The sequence below is a fragment of the Melitaea cinxia genome, chromosome 1 (assembly GCF_905220565.1).
Source record: "Melitaea cinxia chromosome 1, ilMelCinx1.1, whole genome shotgun sequence".
Taxonomy (NCBI): Eukaryota; Metazoa; Arthropoda; class Insecta; order Lepidoptera; family Nymphalidae; genus Melitaea; species Melitaea cinxia.
In genome coordinates, this window is record NC_059394.1 from 14,737,549 (window position 1) to 14,762,452 (window position 24,904).

At 32.6% G+C, this 24,904-nt stretch overlaps 1 protein-coding gene across 1 annotated transcript; it reads left to right on the top strand.

Moving 5' to 3' along the window:
• The first annotated feature begins 1,036 nt into the window (after positions 1-1,036).
• LOC123670065 (fork head domain-containing protein FD4-like) lies at positions 1,037-1,948 on the top strand. Its single transcript, XM_045603577.1, has one exon. The coding sequence runs from the start codon at positions 1,037-1,039 to the stop codon at positions 1,814-1,816; it is 780 nt and encodes a 259-aa protein (XP_045459533.1). The 3' UTR covers positions 1,817-1,948.
• Positions 1,949-24,904: the final 22,956 nt, after the last annotated feature.

A 24,904-nucleotide genomic window follows, 5' to 3' on the forward strand; every position in this document is an offset into this window, starting at 1 on the left:
TATTTTCCTCACTTAAAATATAAATAACTAGTTGTGCCCGCGACTTTGTCTGCATGAAATAGTGTTTTTGGACAGCATTTTTTTGGATATATCTTTTAGTTTATTTTGGATATCAGAATGTGCCTTATATTTTGTCTCTTGTCGCAAACATATCAGACATTCACACAAACCTTCCATATTTTCATACAAACTTTCATCCTCTATTCCCTATTGTTATTTAAACCCTTGAGAGTAAAATTTTAACAAACTTTGAATGTCTTTATTGTTATTTATATCGGATCAACAGTTTCAAAAATAAGTTTCAAGATTCTAGCTCTAAAAATGACGATACTTACAAACAACTTTTCGTTCCCGCCTTTCAACCCCTTACACCCCTTTTTTTGCATTTAAAAATAGCCTTTCTCAGGCTATAGAATATTTCTGTACTAAATTTCATTTAAATCGGTATAGTAGTTTTGGCGTGAAAGTCCGACAGATGGACAGATAATTACTTTCGCATTTATACTATTAGTATGGATTACAATATGTCGTTATAAAATTATACCTATTTGCAAATCGTTTTCAAGCGAAATATAAAAGCTATATTTCACTGTAACAATATTGAGCTTTCATACTGCCAGCGTTGCAGTTAATTTATAATGGCGAGACCTTTTTTACATTCAACATCGAATCGGGTGTATAATTCAAATCTCTTTTTCTGTATCCCCGTAATTTACATACGCTAAATAAAAAGCGGTGTCATCACAAAAGATATTTGGAGGCAATATAAACATAATATCAATTTAAATTCCTTGTTAGTGGAGCAAAAGCCGACATCATACCTGATATTGGGCGTACGTTATTGGCCGACAGGTCGACCAATCATAAGCGAAAAGAGGGGCGCTCCGCGGGCCCCTACAGAACGGGCGGGTCGACCAGCGAGCTCTCCTCGCCTCAGTTCCTTTTGACACCTCGTATCGAAGTGACGTGACTATCATTGTGCAGTTCTTTAAATTTGTTTCTTAAAACATTGTTTCGGTCGTTGGTGTCAGTGACAATGCCGCGACCGTCGCGTGAATCTTACGGTGATCAAAAACCACCCTACTCGTATATTTCACTGACTGCTATGGCGATTTGGAGCTCTCCGGAGCGCATGTTGCCACTGTCCGAAATATACCGGTTTATTATGGACCGGTTTCCATATTACCGACGCAATACTCAGCGATGGCAGAACTCCCTGAGACACAATCTCTCCTTCAACGATTGCTTTGTGAAAGTGCCGAGACGGCCAGATCGTCCCGGAAAAGGCGCTTATTGGACATTGCATCCTCAGGCTTTCGACATGTTCGAAAACGGGTCGCTGCTGCGTCGCCGTAAGAGATTCAAGCTTCAGAAAGGTGAGAAAGACAATTTAAATGCGGAACTAGCAGCACTTGCGAGTTTCAACCGAGCTTTTCTGGCGCGTCAAGCAGGTGCACCACCACCTCCGCCTCCTCTTCCATCTGCAAGTTTGTACACACCGCCAATGTGCCAGCAATTGAGTCCCGAACCCGCCGAGCTGCCAGAGACGGCATCAGTCACCATACTACCAAGAGAAAGACCACGAAGAGCGTTCACTATAGACGCTTTGCTAGAGCCAGAGCCTCCACGCGGTTCTCCATCTCCTCCAAATCATTTGCTTGCGATGCAAGCTGTCCAAGCGATGCCGCGAATAGAGTTTACTATGCCGTCACCGTACGTACTAGCGGCCCAGCGGTACCAGGCTGAGCTACTGCAGGCCGCGGCGCACGTTCTGCGCCCGTGCTACCTGCCGCCGCCGCCGCTGCCGGTAGCGTGACATCATCGGTCTCTCGCGAACTGCTCCAATATCTCGTGCAATGCTAGGTTGTAAGTACAGAATTAATTTTAAAAAACACTATATAGAAAAATTCAGCTTCTGAGAAAATATTAAAAAATAATTGAATATGAACTGGATTGTTTGTTTCATTATATTTATTGTTTAAATTGTGACATGTATATATCGAGAAATCGTGAGAAAATGTTTTGTAAATGAGTATAATTTTTAATTATCGGATTCGTAAGTATAGTGTTATGTACGCTACGCAGAGTCGCGACGGGAGGCCTAAATGTTACTAATTAATGTCGGACTCACAGTTGTTCGCACTGGAGTATTTCTGTGCAAGTAGCGTTAATATTAGTGATCTCATTTGTAGATATTTATAAAAATAGTAATTAAATAAGAATATTTAATACGAGATTATTTATTATGTCATGAAATGTTTGCTATTATTATAGAATGTGTAAATATTGTTTTCGAAACATATTTGTAAATGTTGCATGAAAAATCGCCAGTCATGTCAATTCTAGGAACAAAGAATTGTTATTTATTTTAGCTTTATTGTTACTTTAATAGGTACTAGCAATACATTTATGTAAATATTGTTTTCATTGTTATAATTTTAGTAGGTATATTAAATGGAATAATATAAACCTTTGTTTTATTACTTAAAAATACATAGGTAGGTATAGAAAATATTTTACAAATTATAAGGACTTTCTGGTTATTACGGATGAACTAGCAAAAACTAGAATTCGTATAAAAAGAACAATAAAACTTGCTTGTAAAGGTTATATTTGCCGTTAACGTAAATCATACAAAAAATGTACGTACACATAGATATAAATGGTTACTTCTACTTAACCAAGATCGCGTATCGGTGTAATGCTTGCGTAATTCCGGGTGGTATCGCTGGCCTAATCGACTTATTACGCTTTTTCATTCAAATTATCGGATGTTTTCGATGTGATCGGTCCATCGTGGGGGGCGTAGGCCGAGGGGAACATTTAACTGATAAAAAAACGTCCGCGAAGGTGGTCTGTTTCACGGTGTAACGTGCTGTAACGACCGCATTTGTTGTCTAATAGATCGTGCTATTGCATCCACTTGGACAACTGCTGACTCACCGACCCTTCAGCTAAATATTTAAAATTATAAAAAATAATATAAAAACGTTGCAAACAAAACTCAAATATATCTAATTGTTTTGCTGAAGACATTGCTGACAAAATACTTACCTAAGTGTTTGTTATCGACCTGTTATTAAAAAGGAATAAAAAGTATAGTTCATATCTACAGAAAAATGTAGGAAAGTAGAAAAAGTATACGCTCAAAAGAAACGCTAATACACTAACGGCCTAAATACAGTCTGTTTAGACCTCCACACGTCCCTAAGAAAAAAGGGTCTTGATAGACAGAAGGACAACAAAGTGATCCTATAAAGGTTCCGTTTTTCCTTGCGAGGTATGGAACTTTAAAAATAGTTAAGTAATCACGCATTATCAGAGATAACTCAAAAAGTACTGGTCAAATTTCAATAAAATTTAAATAGAACCTCATGACAAGCTGGTGTTTTCGATTAAAAAAGAATCATCAAAATCGGTGCACCCAGTCAAAAGTTACGCCGCAACACACGTAAAAAATAGGGTCGAATTGAGCACCTTTTTTGGAGTCAGTTAAAATGTTATTGTTTTTGATATGGTATTTTTTGGAATTTTAAACATGATTAAGTAAAAACCGGATTAACATCAAATAACGTATTGCATCATCATTTAGAGTAGTTTGATAGTTTTAGAAAAACATTCTTTCCAGTTTACTCCGCGTAAAATCTTAACTCTGTAAATGTTACTCGTTCATAAAATGGTTAATCAATTTTTTCAAAAACGATTATTAAAAACGGGTTTTTCTCGAACACTTGGCCAGAATCAACTGAGCGCGAATGCGAGCATTGGATACAACTTATGTTATCAAGTTTTGGTCGCACCGTTCGTGTCATTATACAAAAACTTATGGTGAGTTGCGATAATCACCTGCTCTTTACAATTTCATCGGTAAGTTTGACAATGTATTTACTAAACAGTAATAAATCGATGGCTCCTAAGTATACTGAGTCAACTAACAACTTTTGACTATTTCATTTTTTTAAGATATTAATAACATTTACTTCATTTCCTATCTACCCATGTAACAAAAAAATAAAGTTATTAGAAGTAGAGTTGACTCAGTATACTTAGGAGCCATCGAAATAATAGATTTTTGTCTACTCCATTGTATCTGATATTTGTTAAATCATATGTGCTATTTCTGCAATTTAAATGTCTTGAAATTAAACAAATGACTGATTTTGTATACAAGATCAATTATAATTATGTAGGTACATAAATTTTCCATTGTTTTCAATTACAAAAAATACAAAATTAATTATTCAGTACATGTATATGTATATTTGCGATTAACAAATATCAACCTAAGTATCTGACAAACATATCATTTACAAGTAAATAATGAAATATGATTATCAATTATTATGACTTAAATTCTTCTTAGATAAATTGGTCTCTATAATGGTCTATTCACATGTCAACGCCAGTATTTTCTGCAAAATAACAAATATTAGCAAATGATTTGTTTACTTATTTGTGTTGTGTTGACATTCGTTGGCATTTTTTTCTAAATAAAATAATATTTTTGTTATTAAGTGACATAATTACGATTATTGTGTGTTAGGTATAAAGTTTAGACTTTTTAAATTTACTCTTTAAGAAACGATATAAGGATATATGGCCCGTGGTATGAAAATATACCTAATATTTTTGAATAAAGTTATTTTAGTTTTGATTCTTATTTTATAACTAGCAGCCCGGACAGAGTTTATTCTGGCAAAGTTAATAGATTTTTATTTATGTAGTTTTTTTTAGTATTAAAACCCTCCGTGGGCCTTAAGGAACATACAAAAAAATAAATTAGCCCAATTGGACGAGCCATTTATACCTAGATGGGGGGGGGGGGATCGTATAAAACCACTGACGCTGCTTAGTAGAGATAATAAATAAATAATCGTCTGACATTCAACGGTTTCTAAGAAAGGTAAACAAAAGACAACCTAAAATCAAACCACGCATCAGTGTGGGCTATAATAAATATTTGTCTTGAGCGGGTATTAAGCAGTGTTTTTTGCTAAAGCTCATTAGGGAAAAACCTCTTACTTGTAATTCCTGTGTTTATGAGTTTGTCGTCATGATTGACCTGTTATATATTTTTGTTATATAAATTATATTATTACTAGCTGACCCAGCCACGCGTTGCTGTGGTTTAATAATTAAATTTTTTTAAAATATATCTAAATTCTATATTCAAACGCGCCATCTATAATCTAGAAATATAAATACAACGCCCTCTACCGGATATCTTTGCAACTTAGATGCCAAACTGCTATCTATTAGGATAGAACTAACCGATAAATACACACTAAAGTCGTATAATAAACATCTAATTTGCAATAACAAATATTGAGTTGAAAACTACCTTATCTCCCAAGTTGAACCAAATTACAGATGTTTACACAATTTGATATATATTGGTTCAGTAGTTTCGGAGTTACATACCGATAGCAATGTCACTTTCCGGGACCAATTGAGATAAAAATTACCCTATCTCCCAAGTTGGATCAAATTACAAATGCTTACAAAATTTCATAAAAATTGGTTCGGTAGTTTCGGAGTTTATCGCTAACATACACAGTAACACGAAATTTTTATATATATAGATCCGTCGATAATTAAGTAAATAGCACAGTAATTATAATTGGAGGTGAAACAATTACAAGTTTATTATACTTTGATAGAAACGATAGCTTTAGATAAATTAAATATTCAGGTTGTATTGAACTCGTTTCTAGGTTATTTTGTTGATCTTGTTCAAGCTGTTATGAGATAGTAGACGGGAGAATGATTGAGGATATGTGTAATTATTAGTAAATAATCTTTCCAGCGTAAATAAGAAAATGTGCGGTTTCACTAATACCTGAAATAGAAGGCTTGTTTGTTAACTGTAACTAACTCCGCGCGTATTAGTTTAAGGATAGGTACAAGTTTTACGAGTAACCTTGTGAGTATAAAAAAACAACAACATATATACATTATTTATTTATTTATTTACAGAATAAAATACAATTGATGTTAAAAGAAGTGCAAAAAAACAGTTTACAGCACTATGTTTCTTATTGGATACATACAGCTGGTATTAGGTATATATCTACGAGTATATGAATAGTAAAAAATGTCATTTCTCTATGAATAAATATCGTTTCTATTTAACCTTAAAAAAATCAGAGATATATATAAGTCATCAAATGTATGAATTATTGTTGTTTAATCGTTTTAACCAACTTCGAAAAAAAAAAAACAGACGTGTGTTACTTTATTTTGATTATTATTTTTTTAAATGAAGTCTCGTGCTTGACATGTGAAATCATTTAAATTGAATAGAAATTTATTAAATTGACTATTGTTGCGACTACCCTCTTTGTATTATTTGTCGGTGTAATCGAAGTTTGTTTTTTTCCATTTGCAAGCAAACACAACAATTAAATTATTACGAAAAAACGGTAAGTAATCCTAATACATTTCCTTTATATCTACGTATAATGCGTAAATGTTATTGGTAAGTTTACACCTGAGTACAGTTTGAGCGTATTGTAAGTTAATACTGTACCTGTTATGTTAAATATTAAACTTAGATTTGTTTATTGCTGCGTCAATATGTCGTACTATATATATGTATTTATAAAATATACATACAATACAAATATACTTTATTGTACAACCAGAAACGATACATGTAACTAGAAATAAGCTGTCCGTGTCAGATCATCCTAGCGATTCTGGGCATTTTTAGAACTGCTGATCTGAAGTTAAACTATTTTAAAGAAACACACGCTGATAATAAAATAAATATTTTATGTAGTACAAATGACATAGACAACTAAGAGCCCGTGGATGTTTTTAATATAATTTAAAAAAAAACATTGTAATATGCAAGAAAGAACAAAAAAAAAATCTGTACAAAAGGCGGTACATATGTTGAGTTATAAATATATGAATATGATTAATATTCATACATTGTCCACTGTTCTTAAAATGTACTTAATACCTTAGTTTTAAGTAGCAGCAGGCTGATATAGCTATATATTATTTTTATTATAAATATGCGTATAAATAATCCATATATAAATAAACAAATATTTCACGCACACTCGGGGTGGATATTGGACCCAAAATCCCCATGGAGTAGAAAGTAGTCATTGGCAACAGGTCAGTAATAGAGTTCAAAGTATCTTAGGTATGTCTGTTTTAAGATACCACAATCGAGGTATAAATATCAGCTGTACACTTATCACTAACAAGATTGAAACAAAAGGCAATAAATGTCGCATTTATACGCCAACATACCAGATCTATGTTGGTATTTATAACATATTTTATGAATGGTTTTCAATTTCTGACAGCATAGCAACTAAATGTTAATTATTGCTATATTGTATAACGAAAAAGCGATTTACTTTAACTTCTTAGCAACTAAGATACTTTTAAAAATATGTATATTTTTACTTTTTTAAAAGCTGTAGAGGATACTTCACCGATAATACTACAGCATTTACTCAATTAACTGAATCTAAGGGTCTATCTAAATGCTTTTCTCTAAGAGATTTTTGTTTCGAGAGACTTCTAAGAGTCTAAGTAGTAGTAGAGAGTCTAAGAGAGTTTTGTCGAGGAAGCTATGTAGACAGTATTATGTATATGTATATTTTTTTGTTAATGACATAAAATTAATCTAGTGACACTGTTACATGAAGCTTGATGTGAAGTGTTTAAAACCTCTTCTGCGTCCTTTGTGCTAAAAATATAGGTGTAGGGTAAGTAGTCCAACAGTTAACCACCATATTTTCTGATCACTACTGTGCGTAATTGGTAGTTCGAAATGTATAATTATCTGCAAGGGTCAAATTAATGGTTTATTGGCTACATATCCGCATTTAAGAAATGTTGAATTTTCACTTAAGGTTTTTTGCAGATATGAGTAAAAAAAAAGAAGAATTGGCTAACTGTGTCACACTATTGTACACTACAAACCATAGGATGTGCCACAGTTACCCAAGGTGTACACATTTAAACGCTAAATATGATTTATTTATTTATTTATTTATTCAGAAAACCAACAGCTTCTTATATATTTATTATATTATTAATAAAAACAATATGAATAATATGAAAATGTGTCTTTTAGTGTTTAAATCTCTTAACAATTGACTTACAGCAAATTATTAAGTTACTTTATAATGTCACAGTTCAATCTCAACATTGTTAATCTTAAAGTGGTGAATATTTTTAAATCATCTAGGTACTTAATATATTAACTAGTATCCTCAATTGAAAACTAGTAAATTTTTATTAATATTTGGTAAATGCCTAAAATATTTATTAACTATTTTTGTTTTAATCACAAACTTAAGAAGTATAAAAATAAGAAAGAAACAAATACTTTAACCTTTGACGCTAGTTACACAGCATTAGTTATTCACAAGTTATTTAAGATTAAATAAACACGTTAGCGCAGTAGTCACAGTACTGGCTGTTGCGCTGGCGGTCGCAGGTTTGATCCCCACACACGACTGATATTTATATTGGCCATATAGATGTTAGTTGGGCGTTTGTGCTTGTGTATTGTGTGTGTTTCCGGACACCTACCGGACACACAAAATCCTACTGGGGGCCGTTGAGTGTGAAGCGTTTATAATTATTATTAAATAATCACAGTCTCAACATACTAATTTGAAAATGACAAAAGCCTTAGAAGGTTTAGGTAAAAAAAAATTGCCATAAAAAATATTAATGCGTATTTAACCACAAACATAAAAAATATATTGACAAAGAATAAACATATATCTGAACCTTTAACGTAACCTACGTTGTCACAGCATTAGTTATTCTCAGGATTATAATATAATATTTAATCGAAAACTAGTAGGTAAGAACTAATTCCCAGTAAGCTACATGTACCGTATAAGTATAAGGCTTTATTTTTTTTTTATTTTACACGCTACATTGCTTTCCTTATAGCATTTTCAGTATGTACTCCTTATTTTCTAACTTGTTTTATTCCGGTCCATCTGTAATTTAACCACCAGTTGGTACACAATTAGCTGTTGAACATATAAGTTTTGTTAATTGTAGAGAACCCCTCTCCGTAAAACGTTTGAACACTACAATTTAAAATTATTCATACTATTGAAACCAAGTCCATATGAATTGATGCTCAAAAATATATTTACACGGTCAACATATATAGATTTTTGTAATAATAAACTGAAAAACATGAACCTCAAAAAATACTTTTTTTTAATTTTTTTGGAACTGATTTTTAATAATTTGCCCATTACACAGCCGTTGTGTGTGAGAACTCAGCACAAATTGGGAAGCAGAGAGAGTAACTACACATACATTTTTATTTATTAATTATAAAAAAGGGTGGCAATGTCACATTAAAAAAAATGTCTGTGAATGACTGTTTACGAGTGGCTAACTGTCGGATTACCTACCCAACCTACTCCTGTATTCTTCATCATTTATGTGAGTTTACAGACCGATTCACACAATAACATAATAAGTGTGACATTAGAAAATGTACTACTAACAGCTAAGTAAGGTATATAATAAGGTTCTCTGTAGTATCTCGAATGACTATGAACCCATAAAAAATTTATCAGGACCCTGATCAGAAAACCTTTTAACGTGGTTCAGTAATTGATTTTATACTTTTTGTACAAACTTTAATTGTAAATTTGAAGCGAAATTTCTTATATTATTTTTTAATACGAAGCAATCTCGTGTTTTGTAAATATTGGATGTTCTTCTCGTAATTGCCTGATACGGACGGTTTACGCCACCTCAATACAAATCAAACAATAAATATTTGTAAAGGCAGATGTTTGAAAAGGATTATTATAGAACCTTAAATAATAATCGGTCTCTTAGCACTTCTGTTGATGTTTCTGCCTGAACACCTTTGTACGGACTTGAAACCCCTAATTTTGAAATTAATATCTAACACATTGTGTCCGTCGGTTCCTCGCATTTTTGACTTCGTTACCTATAATTATCTTGCCGTCATAGTTTGATTTGGATTTTAAGTTATTGTCATGGTTTTATAATATATTTACCTGGAAAAACATGATGTAACACTTATAACTCTTAATAATTTTTATTCTACATAATCTTACAAAGTTACTTAAGTTTATTAACATACCTATTCACGTACGTTTCAATTACTATAAATAAAAAATATTTACTTTATTCCAATAAAAAGGTAAATTAATAAAGAACAATATATATAACGTATTAGTTCAAATAAAAATCAGAGACGCAACGTCTCAAAGGCTCGTCTAGACCGAGGACTATTCCGGGACATTAATTCAATATGATCTATTTAAGTTTCAATGTAACTGGTAAGAAGGCGGTAATGTGCGCATAAGTTATATAATCATGTGTGGTATTTTGAACCTTATAGTAATGGATTAAAGCCTATTCATGGTTAAATTAACATAGAGAACAATCACCGGATCCACACTGCGGGACGTCGTGAAGCATCTATTCTCTTGTAGACATGAGCCGAGAACATATCATTGTTGCTTTAAGGAAGGTTGGAATAAAATTGGCATGTTTATTTTTCAAATTATTTTAATTTCAGCTATTAATTAATGAAATAATAATTAAACAACTGCTCTGGTGTAGTGGCACGTGTGCCGTGTCGGCGCCTACACACCGGAGGTTGCGGGTTCGATTCCGCTCGCGCATGGATATTTGTATTTACAAATATTTCTTTCCGGATTAAATGTCTGTCCTTGTGGGCCTCCCCACAGTACCTCGAAGGGCACGTTAAACTATCGATCACGGTTATCATAAATGTATACCTGATAGAGATCGTTACTCATAGCAGAGAATATATTCACCAACCCGCAGCAGAGCAGCGTGGTAGATTAAGTTCCGCTTCTTCTCCTACACGGGAATCGTCATATTAATTAATGATTAATTTTATTTATTTATTAAAAATTAACATTTTATGTTGTACAATTATTAATTTTGAATAAACACGGCGTTCGACTCCTAACTGTGTTCCTTCAAATGGGGGTTCTGTAGGTGTTATAGACAGCGTTCCACGTAAAAAAAATCCTAGCCTTCATAAATTTTACTTTGTCTTATACGAGCTACTCTGGCAACATATTTCTGCATAGCTGTCCAATACTATTTTTCTTAGCCGTAAAAAACGTACATAAAGAGAAATATTAATACTAGCTGCCGCTTAGCTACAACTTGTTTTTCATTGCAAATTATTAGCCGAGTCTATCGAAGTAGCTCGTCTATTTAAAGTTTTAAACAAAGTCTACATCTACACCAGAAGAACCCTCATTTGAAGGAACGCAATTAGGAGTCAAACACCTTATATAAGTTACTAATAATACAGCTATTTTTTAGAGGTAATGTAGCGCTTTTTCTAGCAAATTTTTTTTTCAAGTAAAATAAACAATTTTTACCATATTTAACTACAAATTTAAAATAAAGTTTAATTTTTAAGTACTAAATAACAATAAAACTACAGTTACACAGTTTTTAACTTTAAAATATTTTTCAATAGGTACAAGGTGCTTTAAGTCTACCTTAGCTTTATTATAACTCAAGGAAACATACCATTAAATGTTCACATATGTATATAATATCAGTAATTAATTATTCATGTTAACAATTTAGATCGTAGTAAATTGCTACTTGAATAGTATTTATTTTACCTGTAAATTGCTATGTTTAATTAAAAACGTTACATTCGAGAAACACCTCATACTCTTTATTCCATTAGTTCCAACTATTAGTTAATAACATTTTTTGCATAAATACCGCATTCCGAAATGTCCATTATCAACTACACAAGTTGAAAGGTCCTAGAAACTCGCTGCCTTATTGTAAATTTAAACTGTAACACTTAGTCGTAGGGTTTAAAATGCAATGTTAAGTGTGAAAGAAATGTGCGCTATATTTTGTGGTAGTTGTCATTAGGTCACGTATGGTAGGCCGAGGCTTCATCGACGGATGATGGTGTGAAATGACTGTTCGCCGATGCCTTTGTACTCGCCGCTCGATACCGTTCTGTATGAGGAGCTTTTTGTGAGCTACGTTTAGGATGCGTCCTGTTTTTTGTACTTTGTTTGTAATGCCGAGTGTGTGGGACTTGACACGTAGGTAACTATTGTTAATGCCTGTCTAATAGACCGTTTTGTGAGGTAAGCCTAATTCTGTTTGGTTAGCTACTTTCATTTCTGTTCACTTTAAAGTTATTCAATGTAGCTTTTCTATGTATTAATTTAAAAATAATTCTTAATGCAAGGAAGTGAATGGTATTGTTATCCATTAAGCAAATCGTAAGCGCTCGGGTTAATAACGCATAAAAAAAATCTAATGTTTGCACGCGAAAAGCTCAGTGTCAGATTATCTTAGCGCTTGCGAATTGGCTGCCATTATTTAATTGGACGGTTATTATTTTAGTGGTTTCTTAAGTGATAAAAAACAGATTAAATATAGCGAATTGCTTTTTATTACAGTAATCTAAAAATTTGCTAATATTTTTAGAAAGCGAAATATAGCGGCCTTTATTTATATTCAATCTGAAATCATTAAAAATACTTGCAATATAACAAATTGAATGGCAATACATAGATAATTTTGTATTTATTTTATTTGTATGTTAATCAATATTTTAGTATTTTTATTAGTGGAGTATGAAAGTTTTTAATAAAAATTGATGATACATAAACACGAGACGTCAATCTTCTCACGTAAACAAGGAAATTAATAAAGTTTGATTTAAGAAATTATTTATTTAAATTTTACCTGTTTTGATCAGCTTTTTTGTAACTTTAAAAAGTAGTACAGATGAAGCGATATTAGCATTAATTTGGCAGCATTAACTGAGAATAAAAGTTCAACAAAAAATTATCCAGCTGTCAACTCTAACAGTCATGGTCATAACGAGTTCTAGGCTTATATGCAGTGACAACAGACAACAGCTAAAACATCTTATGATTATACACCTTGTAGGCAATTGGGGCGCGGATTGAACTCGTAATGATACCACAATTATGCGACGATTGCATGACACGTCATGAATCATCATTATCATCACATTCGAATAATCAGGAACATATTTTGTCTTCGTCAAAGATATTATAATGTACGAGTTAGTTTGTTTGCTCTGATGTGCCTGAACATTGGAGTCGTTCGCATAAAATTGAAATTTTACACACTTATTCTTTTTTTTTTACTATCGGAAAATATTACCTTCTAAAATTTTTAAAATAATGTATCATAAGTATTTATATAAGTTTCTTCCCAAGTTCTTCCCCGAATAGGTGGAAGATGCTGATTATTTAATTTATACTATATATTTATATAAAAAGTAGTTTATTTCATAGGTAGGGTAAGGTTGCTCAAGTCGTACTACCGCTTAAGTCGTACCTCGATGATATCCCAGCTGTTGCGTATAAAAATTGTCATGGTGTAAGGTAGATCTGAACTAAATAGTTGGGCAAGCACGTGAAAACAATCGGACGGCTGACCGTGTTGCGGAGCAAAAATAGTCAAAAAGTAAGTTTTTTTAACAGTTTTCAATTAAATTTTCAGCTCATTCGTAAGTTTTTTATAAAAGCAATGTAATTTTCAACTTATTTTTTGTTCACATCTCTTTTCAATGATAATTTGGCAGTCGTTTAGGCACACTCAAACAGTAGATTTTTTTAAGGTTATAACAATAATTTTGTTTTTAAACTTAGAATACCTTGCTGCTTAAGTCGTACCTGTGTGGAATTCTTTACTCGTACCGGTACGATTTAGGTATTCAGAAAATTGTGTGTTTAATTTACTTAATTTTCTTACTAGGCAATAAATATGGAAAAGAGAAAGTATAATAGTTGGAAGCTGAAAGATATGAACGAAGCTTTAGAGAAACATCAGAATGTTGAAATTGGATTTGTAGAAGATAGGATATAGAAATAATATAGATAAGATAGAATAGGATATAGAAAGGAACTTGTAGAAGATAATAATATATCAACACCTACATTACGGAGACATTTGAAAGGATTGAATAAGAAAAAAAATTTGGAAGACCTAATTATATGTTATCAGATATGGAGGAGATGTTCGCACAGCATTTGATAAATTTAGAGTCTTTTAGAAAACTTGCCTTCGAGCTTGCCGAAAAATTTCAATTACCCCATCGTTTTAACACAGAAAAGGGAATAGCAGGCTAACTAACTTAAACATATTATCTCCTGTTCCTTGCATAACAACATTTATTAAAAAAATTAATAAAGGTACTAAACCAGTTATAGAATTAACTTCCATTCCTCACAAAAATGAAATAGAAATTAAGGAAAACATAAATAAAAGAAAGAAGGCTGTATTAGATATTAAAAAAATCAAAACACAAAATAAACCCACAAAGAGAAGAAAGACGGACAAAACATCTAAGAAGAACAAAAACATAAAAGGAGAAGAATCGTGGCTGTGTCAACTATGTAAGGAAAATTGTCAAAAAAATATAATTTAGTGTCTAAAATGTAAAGGTTGGGTACATGACCTATGTATGTGCTGGCGTCGAATGTAAAGTAATAAAATATGTTTGTGATATCTGTGTTCAACCACACTAATTGTCTAAGCTTAACTTATGATTAAGAAGTTATAATTTTGTTTTCTATGTTTAGTTTAGTTTGTAGGTCACTATGACTGATTTTGTGACTATTAACCAAAGAAAGATATTTTAAGTTGATGTTGGAAATTCTTACTGAAATATTTTTCTATATTTGTTTATAATGTCTTCACTAAAGTCTTATTAGACTAAACACTAAAGTCTTACTTAGAGTACGACTTAGGCTATAAGTGGTACGAATTAGGCGACTAGGTGCCTTAATCGTACCGAAGGTACATTTGTGAAAATCGTTAAAATATCTATGTTGATAAGTGGCTTTTAAATTTCTATTAATGTTGATTAAAAGGTAACTAAATGAAGATTATGTTCATGCAAAACATTTTATTTAATTTAAATGGCATTAAATACTACAACATTATTTCCTTAAGGGGTACGACTTGAGCAACCTTACCCTATACTTCAAGAAGGGTTTTCAGTAATACCAAAATAGTGCGCATAAATTAACTATCGATAATTAATTTTTATTAGGTATAATTTTGTATCGGTACTGACTATATAAAAGTGGTTTTGCTTGCCTGAATTAAGATATTTTAATTTGATATCTTAAAATTTATAATTGGTAAATTAATTATGTATTTCACGACAAAAGTCACTTTATAAATCAGTTACGTTTTGAATATTGTTTTTCTGCAAAATCTTCGAAGCATATTATAAATATATACACCATTGTTTGTTAAGCGGAAGGGACTACTCTAAAGCAATGTTTATTTGTACATTTAGAACATTTGGTGGCGCCGCTCTTATTTGACCTTATATAAATAAGATGGCTCTTTTTACGATATCTTTTATATCGACAAAAAGTCTAACTTTATTTTGGTACATTACATATAGCATAAAGTTTATTCGCTCAATGTTTTCTTACGGATGTACCCAGTGCTATGAATTTATTCTTAGTAATTTTAACAGGTTAAGAATGAGTGATAATAAAATCATTTGTAAATTTCGTTGCAATATATAATGGCAAAAGCACGCATTGAAATCGCACGATGTATTTTAATTCGCATTAAAGAAAAAATGAAGAAGCGAAATTAGCTTTGTGGCGTACAGTGGAACCGATTTTGCATTATTATGAACAACGCAAGATTGATTCCCACACAAAAGCTGTCAACTTCGGAGAATGAATAAAACGCAAATGCGGGCTTTTATTGTTGTTATAACAAAATGAAGTCGTAATGAGTAGGAGTCGGCAGACCTGTGAGCAAAATGTCGCGATTGAATTAAAATTGCCTCAATATTGCGGTTACGTCGACATTTTGACAAGCGTCTCTGACATCTGACGCCTGTCACATTTGACATTTACTCTCAGGAGCCACTCAGCCGGCGTAAGAAGGTTAGTATGCGAAGTTTTATTATTGAATATTACCTATATTTATGTTATTGACATATCTTGTTTATGGAAATAACTGATTGTGGAATACGATAATTAACGTTTATTAAATACAGTCGACAGTTCGGCAGATTATTCAAAAGACAGAAGAATATAATCAACCGCTGTGTATGGCATTTGTAGACTACGAGAAAGCCTTCGACTCTGTCGAGACCTGGGCTGTCCTGGACTCTTTGCAGAGATGTCATATCGACTGGCGACATATCGATATACTAAAATGTATGTACGATGCGGCGACGATGACCGTTCATGTCCAGGACCAGAGAATAAGACCCGTTTCCCTCCGGCGTGGGTAAGACAGGGAGATGTAATATCACCGAAACTGTTTACCACTGCGCTGGAGGATGTCTTTTAGAGCTTGGATTGGGGGGAACGAGGCATCAACGTCAACGGTAAATACATCTCTCACCTTCATTTCGCCGACGATATCGTCATCTTTGCAGAGACGTTGGATGTTTAGTTGGACGAGTCCTCCCAGCGTGTCGGTTTCTGTATGAACTTGGAAAAAACGAAAGTTATGTTTAACAGCCAAGTCATACCGAGACCGGTATCGGTCGATGGTACCCTTCTCGAAGTTGTTCTCTTCAGCCTGTAATATCCCACTACTGGGCATAGGCCTCTTTCTCCATATAGGAGAAGAATCAGATCTTAATCCACCACGCTGCTCCAATGCGGGTTGGCAGATATATTCTCTACTATGAGTAACGATCGCTATCAGACTGACGGCTTAACGTGCTCTCCGAGGCACGGTGGGGAGGCCCACAAGGACTGGACAAACACCCAGATCACGACAAACACCTGTATGGCCAAAACAAATGTTTGTCATGTGCGGGGATCGAACCCGCAACCGTCAGCGCAACAGGCACAATCCATAGCTGTGACCGGTGCGCCAACGTGGCGTCAAAAAGGAAGTTGTTCAGGATTATATTTACCTAGACCATATTATCCAACTAGGCCGCAACAACTTCAAGAAGGAGGCCGACAGGAGGATTCAATTGGGCTGGGCGGCGTTTGGCGGGCCTCGTCTTCACTTCGAAGATTCCGCAATGCTTGAAGACAAAAGTCTTCGAGCAATGCGTCCTGCCTGTGTTAACATACGGAGCCGAGACGTGGACACTGACGAAGGGATTGGTCCACAAATTTAAAGTCACTCAACGTGCAATGGAACGGGCTATGCTTGGGGTTTGCTCAAAGATAGGATTAGAAATGAGACTATCCGCGAGAGAACGAAAGTAACCTACTCATAAATTATGTTAAGAATTCAATAGGCAAACTTGGTCTTAATCAGTGTAATTTTGTAACAAATTATCTTAACAAAATAATGCAACGATTTTATTTTATATAAAAAATTCTCGTGTCACAATATTAGTTACAATACTCCTCCGAAACAGCTGGACCGATTTTTATTAAATTTTGTGTGCATATCGAGTAGGTCTGATAATCGGCTAACATCTATATTTTATATTATAAGTGAGGGGGGGGGGGGGGATTAAGAAGTGTACATAAAATATATGGCAAAATAACGTTTGCCGGGTCAGCTAGTACAAATATATATTTTAAAACAGTAGATTTATTTGCTGTAACAGAATGGACCTATATATAGTTGGGTACCGTAGTCTTTCGAGTTTTGATAGCTAGTACTAAAGGGAAAATAAGTATCGGTACAGCAGCTCCCGTTTATGTTTAACTGATGTACGGCACAGTAGGAAATTTCCTGTTCCAAATATGGAGCAACCCGACTGGGGTAGTACCTTGACCTTACAGAAGATCACAACTAAATAATACTGTTTTGGAGGAGTGTTGTATTTCTGTGGTGATTAAGGTATCTAGCGCTCCTGGGCGGGATTGCGGAGGGGGTCGGCAACGCGCTTGCTTTGCATCTGGTGTTGTAGACCTCTATAAGCTACGGTAATCGCTGGCCATCAGGTGAGCTATAGGCTTGTCTGCCTATCTAGTTATAAAAAAAAGAAAAAGAAAGAGAAGAAGGTGTATGTTATAAATTAGATCGATATATAAATAAAAATAATGTCTTGTAAAACTTACAACTTGTCAATAATTGAGTTATAGTTAATACTTAGCCAAAAAAGATCCGAAAAGAATGTTAAAATTCCGTAGTCCCACAGGCCGCGGCACGTCATGTTTTCAAACATTACACTTTTAAGGCAAAGGCATGAAAACGCAAGGCATGAGCTCTCGTGTAGTTAGCGGTGCAGCTTTTGTCTTGTTTGTTATTAACAGCAATAGCTCCGCTGTAGAGGAGCGGCGGCGAGAAAGTATTGTTTTATTTAAAAAAAACCTTACCCGATGTTACATATATAAAATAGTATTTTTTGTACGTGGATATTATTAAATTTTAATATCATATACAAAGGTGTTAAAACGTGAAAAGCGATCTGGGATATTTGAATAGTACGTATTACTTGAGGCTAATTAAGAACTATTTATTTGATCTAAGATTTTCATTAAATGAATAGAAGACTTCATAATTGGACGATAGCTTTATTATTAATTTTATATTAAAATGCACTCGTAAACTTTCTTGCGGCTTCACAGCGTCGTAGCACGTCGGAGCGGTGTAGCGGGAGTGATTAGGCGCGCACAGCCCTGTAATCACGCCTTTGCTGCCCGTACGTCTGCGCCGACGCATCTCCCCCCTCTCCCACCTCGTACCTCGAGGCGAAATATCACAGGAGTAAAAAACACACATACAACCTTCGCTCAGCCGTACGTATACTGTTAACGACCCGACCTGTTCTCGAAGCCGTGTGGGAAGATTTAGCGAATTTGAAATTCGATTGCCAGCACCAGCGGTCCATCCATCACCCAAATTGATGGATTTGGGACCAAAAGGAAGATTTTGAGAGATGAAAGCGAACCATTTTCGAGCGGTATTAATAAGCGACGCTATTATGAGGTTATTGTTTCGCGGTTAAAAGCTACATAACTAAATAAATAACTACACGCGTGTCCCCGTATCTGTAACGTAAATATTTTATTATAATGTTGGTTCTCTGTATATCACATCACATCAAAGCGTATATTATGTTACTCGAAGAATAACAATATTTGTCCTGATATCGAGGGAGAGCCCAATCATTATTATAACATAATTTGCCACTTTTGGAAAATAAATACTTGTGTAACTTGATAAGATTATTTAAATATTTAATAGGTTAATAATATGATAGAGTGACCAAGTAATGTTAACATTATTCTAAGTACATCTTAAACAATAACGTTTATAGTTTTATCGGTAAGTATAAAATTAACCATAAGCTTAAAAATGCGGTTCCAGTTTATTTTTAAAGTAATAATGTTGATCCGTTTCAGAGAAATGGTTAGGATTCTCTTATTTGAATCAGTTTTAACGATGTCGGTGCCGCGTTGTCTGCCAACATAATTCCAACTTTACGCTTCACGACTTATATTACAATCATTTGTATATAACTATTTTGATGATTTTGACTTTTATTTTTAAGCTTGTTTTTATTTGAAATTACAATTTAATGTTAGTTTTAAATGCTATCTGGAAATATCGAAATAAATATGTTTTACTTAATAAATTGAGGAAATAAAAACTTATATAAATGGAGCATATAAAATGTTATCCACATTTCGACTTTATTATCGTCTTTATAGCTACTGTAGGTAAAAATTATATTATCGACTATTTGATTTGACGTAGTCGCTCATAGTGATATTCATACATATCTACCTTATTTGTAAAGCGCGATTTCATAAAAGATTTAGCTTAACAAATAATATTTAACATTAATTAGCTTTTATTCTTTAATTAGAATAAATCAGAGCACATAGCACAATTGTATCACATATGATGATATGTCAGGACAATAAGACAGGTATAGATCTTTGTTGCATACATACAACACATCGAAAATGCTATTCCATCCATATCTATAGAGTTGATCACCGCACGTGATGATGTTTATATAAGCTATGCAGATCATTTTCGTGGTGGTCGTTTGCGATTGTGCTGTGCGTGTGTTTGTGTGCACCTGACAGCTCCGACACAGACTTAATGCCATACCAGGGTGCCATTCAGTGCCTTGCGCATATTACACACGCATCATTACATTATTTGTAATAAATTTTATATGATACGATTTAAAAATAACGAAGTATTTCCCGTTTTATGTATCGGCGCTTACTACACCCGGATACGATTGTTCAATCAAGCCAAATAGTCATCTTAGTAAATATAGCTTTAATTATTATAATTAATTATAACTAAATAAGTTCTAAATCAAGTAATCGGTTATTTACATATGCCTCTGCCGTCCGTTCGGTCTTATTTATATACTAATTAATAATGTAGAGTCGTAAATATGCCAAGTTCAATTTTATTAAAACGATGAGAATTCTTTAACGATGTTCAGTATTTTTTATTTATTATAAACGTATGTCAAGGATGTCTTCTGTTATTGGTACAAGTGTAAATGTTTTTTCATTTGACAAATTAGAAATCATTTACATCTACAGCTACACTTCTATACTAATATTTTTTTTTATTTGTTATAAAATACAAAAAACACATACTTAACATTATTACATAAGCCTGCCACGAAAACTCACAAGAGCTTATCCGGACAAGCCGCTGCGTCGCATACCATAATATCATATAATATCTATACCGTACCGTACCATATTATAGCAATTAAATCTAAACTAAGGTAATTGCCAAAATTTTGTGATTTTTTTATGATTATTTCAAGATACTTTTATTTTTAAATTTTGGGATAATGGTTTTTAATAAACGTAACTGTAAAAAATAAATAATATTTAAATGTGTTTTATAGGTTCTATCTACCGTAGCTACTTAGTCCATAACTGATAACAGATTGAGCCAGAGCTAGAGATACAGTATTCTATAAATTTTATATGGGAGCTTATGTTTCAATATACACAATCTACTAAGTAGACATCTTAATTTAGAGCAGACGAGGTCTATGTGAGGCTTCCAGATAAATTTCTTATCAATAGTGATTCCGAGATAAGTATGTTGATTTAATTTTTCTTACAGTGGACCTTGACAATTTAAACTAATACGATTACTATGGAAACATTCATGAGTGTGGGCCATGATAGCCGGGGAGATGATAGGTACGTTATGGGAAGAATGTAAATGTATAAATTATTTAATTAGTATATACATAATATATTTGAATGATTTGATTTTTTTAATTATAATGGGAAAACTACTACTACTGCGTTATCACCCAGCGACATAGGCTATATTTTAATGAGAGAAAACAGCACAGTCAAACTCACGTTGTCCACGTGGGCAACAAGGCGGAAAGGTTTTTTAATATATTTCTTATAAATACGACACAGTAAACAAAATGGTTTATAAAAAAAATGTTAATATTTTTGATTATGTAAACAGTAGTTTGTAATAATTAGAATTGTATTTGATACGATAGTTATATTATAATTAAATATTCTTTATTTATCCGGTTTTCTCAGTATTAATATTTACGGATTTCCTGTTTCGCTTAAAAGTTGCACACGTAACGTGTTACTCAATAACACACATTAGGCTACATTTATACATTATAAAATAATATACCATAGATAATATTTACATATATAAGTTAAATTCTCAGTCTTTCACATGACATACGTGATACGATGATAATGGTTTTACGGTTTTATGTATGATTATATATTTCTATTGTAATAAAATTTTGCATAAAGTTTCTCATGTAAATACCTACTTAGGTCTTGTAGGTATCAAAACGATAACGCTTAAAAGTCTTTTAAGAAAATTAATTATTTTTAGAAATAAAGTGGATGTTTCGATTTCATGGTACTTATACTTATTAAAACAAAACACATCTTTAGGCAATTTGTTTGAAAATGGTAGGTACTTTTTTATTTTTTAATCATACTTCTCCAACATTGTTAGAGTCTGTTCTTTTCTAAAATTCATTCATACAAGTTCTCGCTTTCACGCATTTTGCACCTACAAAAAGGTTACGAGTATATATCCTGTAATAAGTAAAAAATTAAAAACATTTTACAAACAAACAATTTAGTCAAAAACTCTAGCTAGTATTTATTACTGCTGCTAAACCTACAAAGTATCCCACATAGTCATGTCATGGATGTCTGTATTCATTTATTTATTTATTTATTTATTTATTAAGAAAACCAACAGCGTTTCAGTTAATACATACTATAACCAAATTACAAAAAAATAAGGCCAATAACAGGTTTCCCTTTATAATATTTACAAGTATAGTTACATTGTTGCATTTGGACCGATGGGATGGCGCGCTTACAATAGTCACAGTTATGGATCAATTTTTTTATTATTGTTCAATAAATTTATACGAGTATTATATATAAAGTACAGCGTGTTTGTCGATGTTTCAATATGTATAATATATAATAATGTTTTTTATAATATAATAAAAAGTTATTTTAATATCATTATAATTATTATAATCATTAGATAATTAAATAGGTATTAGGCAGACATATTATGTGTGTCATCACATAGTGTGTGGATTAGGAATTGACGCCCTAGCCCTACGATGTCAATATCTTGGGATCGGTACATGACCACTAGGGAGCTTTAGCTTGCAATAATGGTTATTGTCTCGATAGCTAAAGCTTCATAAATGGATAATCTTTCCTGTCCTTAAGTGTCCTTTCTTTCTCTTAGTTTATCTCTCTATGTTGTAAAAACTGTGTAAAGGCCCTAAGTAATAAATTTCGGATTTATTTTCGTTGAACACAAATTGAATCCGGGGTCGTGATGGAGACAGCCAAGTTATAAAACCGTATTAGAGCGTAGTCGGCAGTCGGCACGAATTTTAATTTAAGTGAATGTACCTTGTTAATTAGTGCCTCTATATTGGTAATTTAAATATCAGGTTAGTTTGGTAGCTAATAATATGTAAATTAATGTATCGAAAAAATAATTATGTGTTTTAAAATTACAGCATATTTGCAATAATGTATTAGTAGATTATTGTATCTGTAACGATCTTAAACAAAATAAACTAATTATTTTTAAAATGTATAAACAGTTGTATTTTATTGAAATTATTACATTAAAAAAAAAACATTTAATTTTAAAAAATGGTAATTAAAAGAAAAATAATGTGAAATAAATTATAGTTCTCCGTTAGTATACCATAAATTTAATTACCAATTTATATTTGTACATTTGTACATTCGAATCTAATTTAAAAATATAAATATTACCGAGTTCCTCTATTATTTACAGCCAGAAACACTGCATATTTATAAACAGGTGTTTTATTTAAATTTATTTCGATACCAATTATTATTGTTATCAAATAGGTATGTAATGTAGAGTGGTGAAAAGCTGGGCGCTCAAGGTGTATAATTATTTTTAATACATTGTATATCTTTAAATTTTTAATAACCTTCTTATTTAGTAGGCAAGGTTTAAAATTAAAAAAAAAGTGTGTGTGTGTGTACTTATGTACGCACATAAGAAGTTATACTACATTCACTAGCTAACTTCAGGGTGTCGGTGTTTTTTGTGACGGTGTTCATCACCTCACCCTCATCTTTTTTCCCTAACGTGCCAAAAGAAGTATAACTTCAAAAAAAATGTACAGAGTATTTTGAATTACTACCACAACAATCTTTGAATAATTATTAAAAAAAATTAGAACTCTACCAATTTGTCTTTACAGTTTTTTTAGTTGTTTAATTAAATTTATTTCCTATGTTCCTATTTCAAGTAGGCGTAAAAATAGAATATGTAATGTAATAAAACCTAAACATAATTTCATCAAAAGATTCTGTTGCTACCTAGGACCTTTTCTTTATAACAAGATCAATTCCGCGATTTCTATTCATGGGTTGGCGAGAGTTAAGTGCAAGCAGGCTGTGATTACTTATTTACAAGATAAAAATTACGATGAGACAGAAGAATTATTAAAAATACAATCATAGTTACTTATTGTATTTACGTGTTATAAAATATATTTATTTACAAATTATACGAGTTACATATACTTATATTATTTTATTTTAGTACCTACATTATTTAAATTGACAAAGCTGTAGACTTTTGTCTACTTAAACTGATACATGTACTAGCTTAGGCACTTTCGCACACTCACTCATACACACATTTACATACATACACTTACACTCACACATACACTTACACTCACACATACACTTACACTCACACATACACTTACACTCACACATACACTTACACTCACTCATACACTAACTAACTCAAATATACTTGATTTCTTATTCAGCATCTTATGCTTTATTACTTTTTAAGATTGTATCAGTTGTAAATATGTCTACCCCTTCTTATAGAACTTGTGCCAAAATTATATTGTAGCATAGGGGAGGTTGGCTGATCATCCTTAACACAGATTATATCTATAATCCATATAGGATGATCAGTCTGAACTCAAAAAAAATTTGTGTATTTAACCTTATGCATAAGTGAACTTTTGTAATTGTTACCATTTGTTTAAAATGTTTATTTTTAAATAAAGCTATTTTTTTTTTTTAATTTGACAATTGTAATGCACGGTTGTTTTAAACAGTTATAGATTGTTGTGTACGATAAAATATAATAAAGAAACGATGTTTATTTATCTTCGTGCTTGCGCCGGACAACTGCTCGCTTTACGATACATCTGCTACGTTTCACGCTTGCTCTTTCCAATTTTCCATCGGGCCTTTTATTCGTCGTCATAAAATTTTATATTTTCTAAAAGATTCGCCGCGATGTCCATACGTTGGAATTGGTCATGCCGTCTCAGATTTTTTTATTTTAAAGCATTATGGCAACTATACTCTTCTATTAGGGGTTATATTGGTTTGCATAGCAAACGGCCATTGTCGCATGAGCTCGC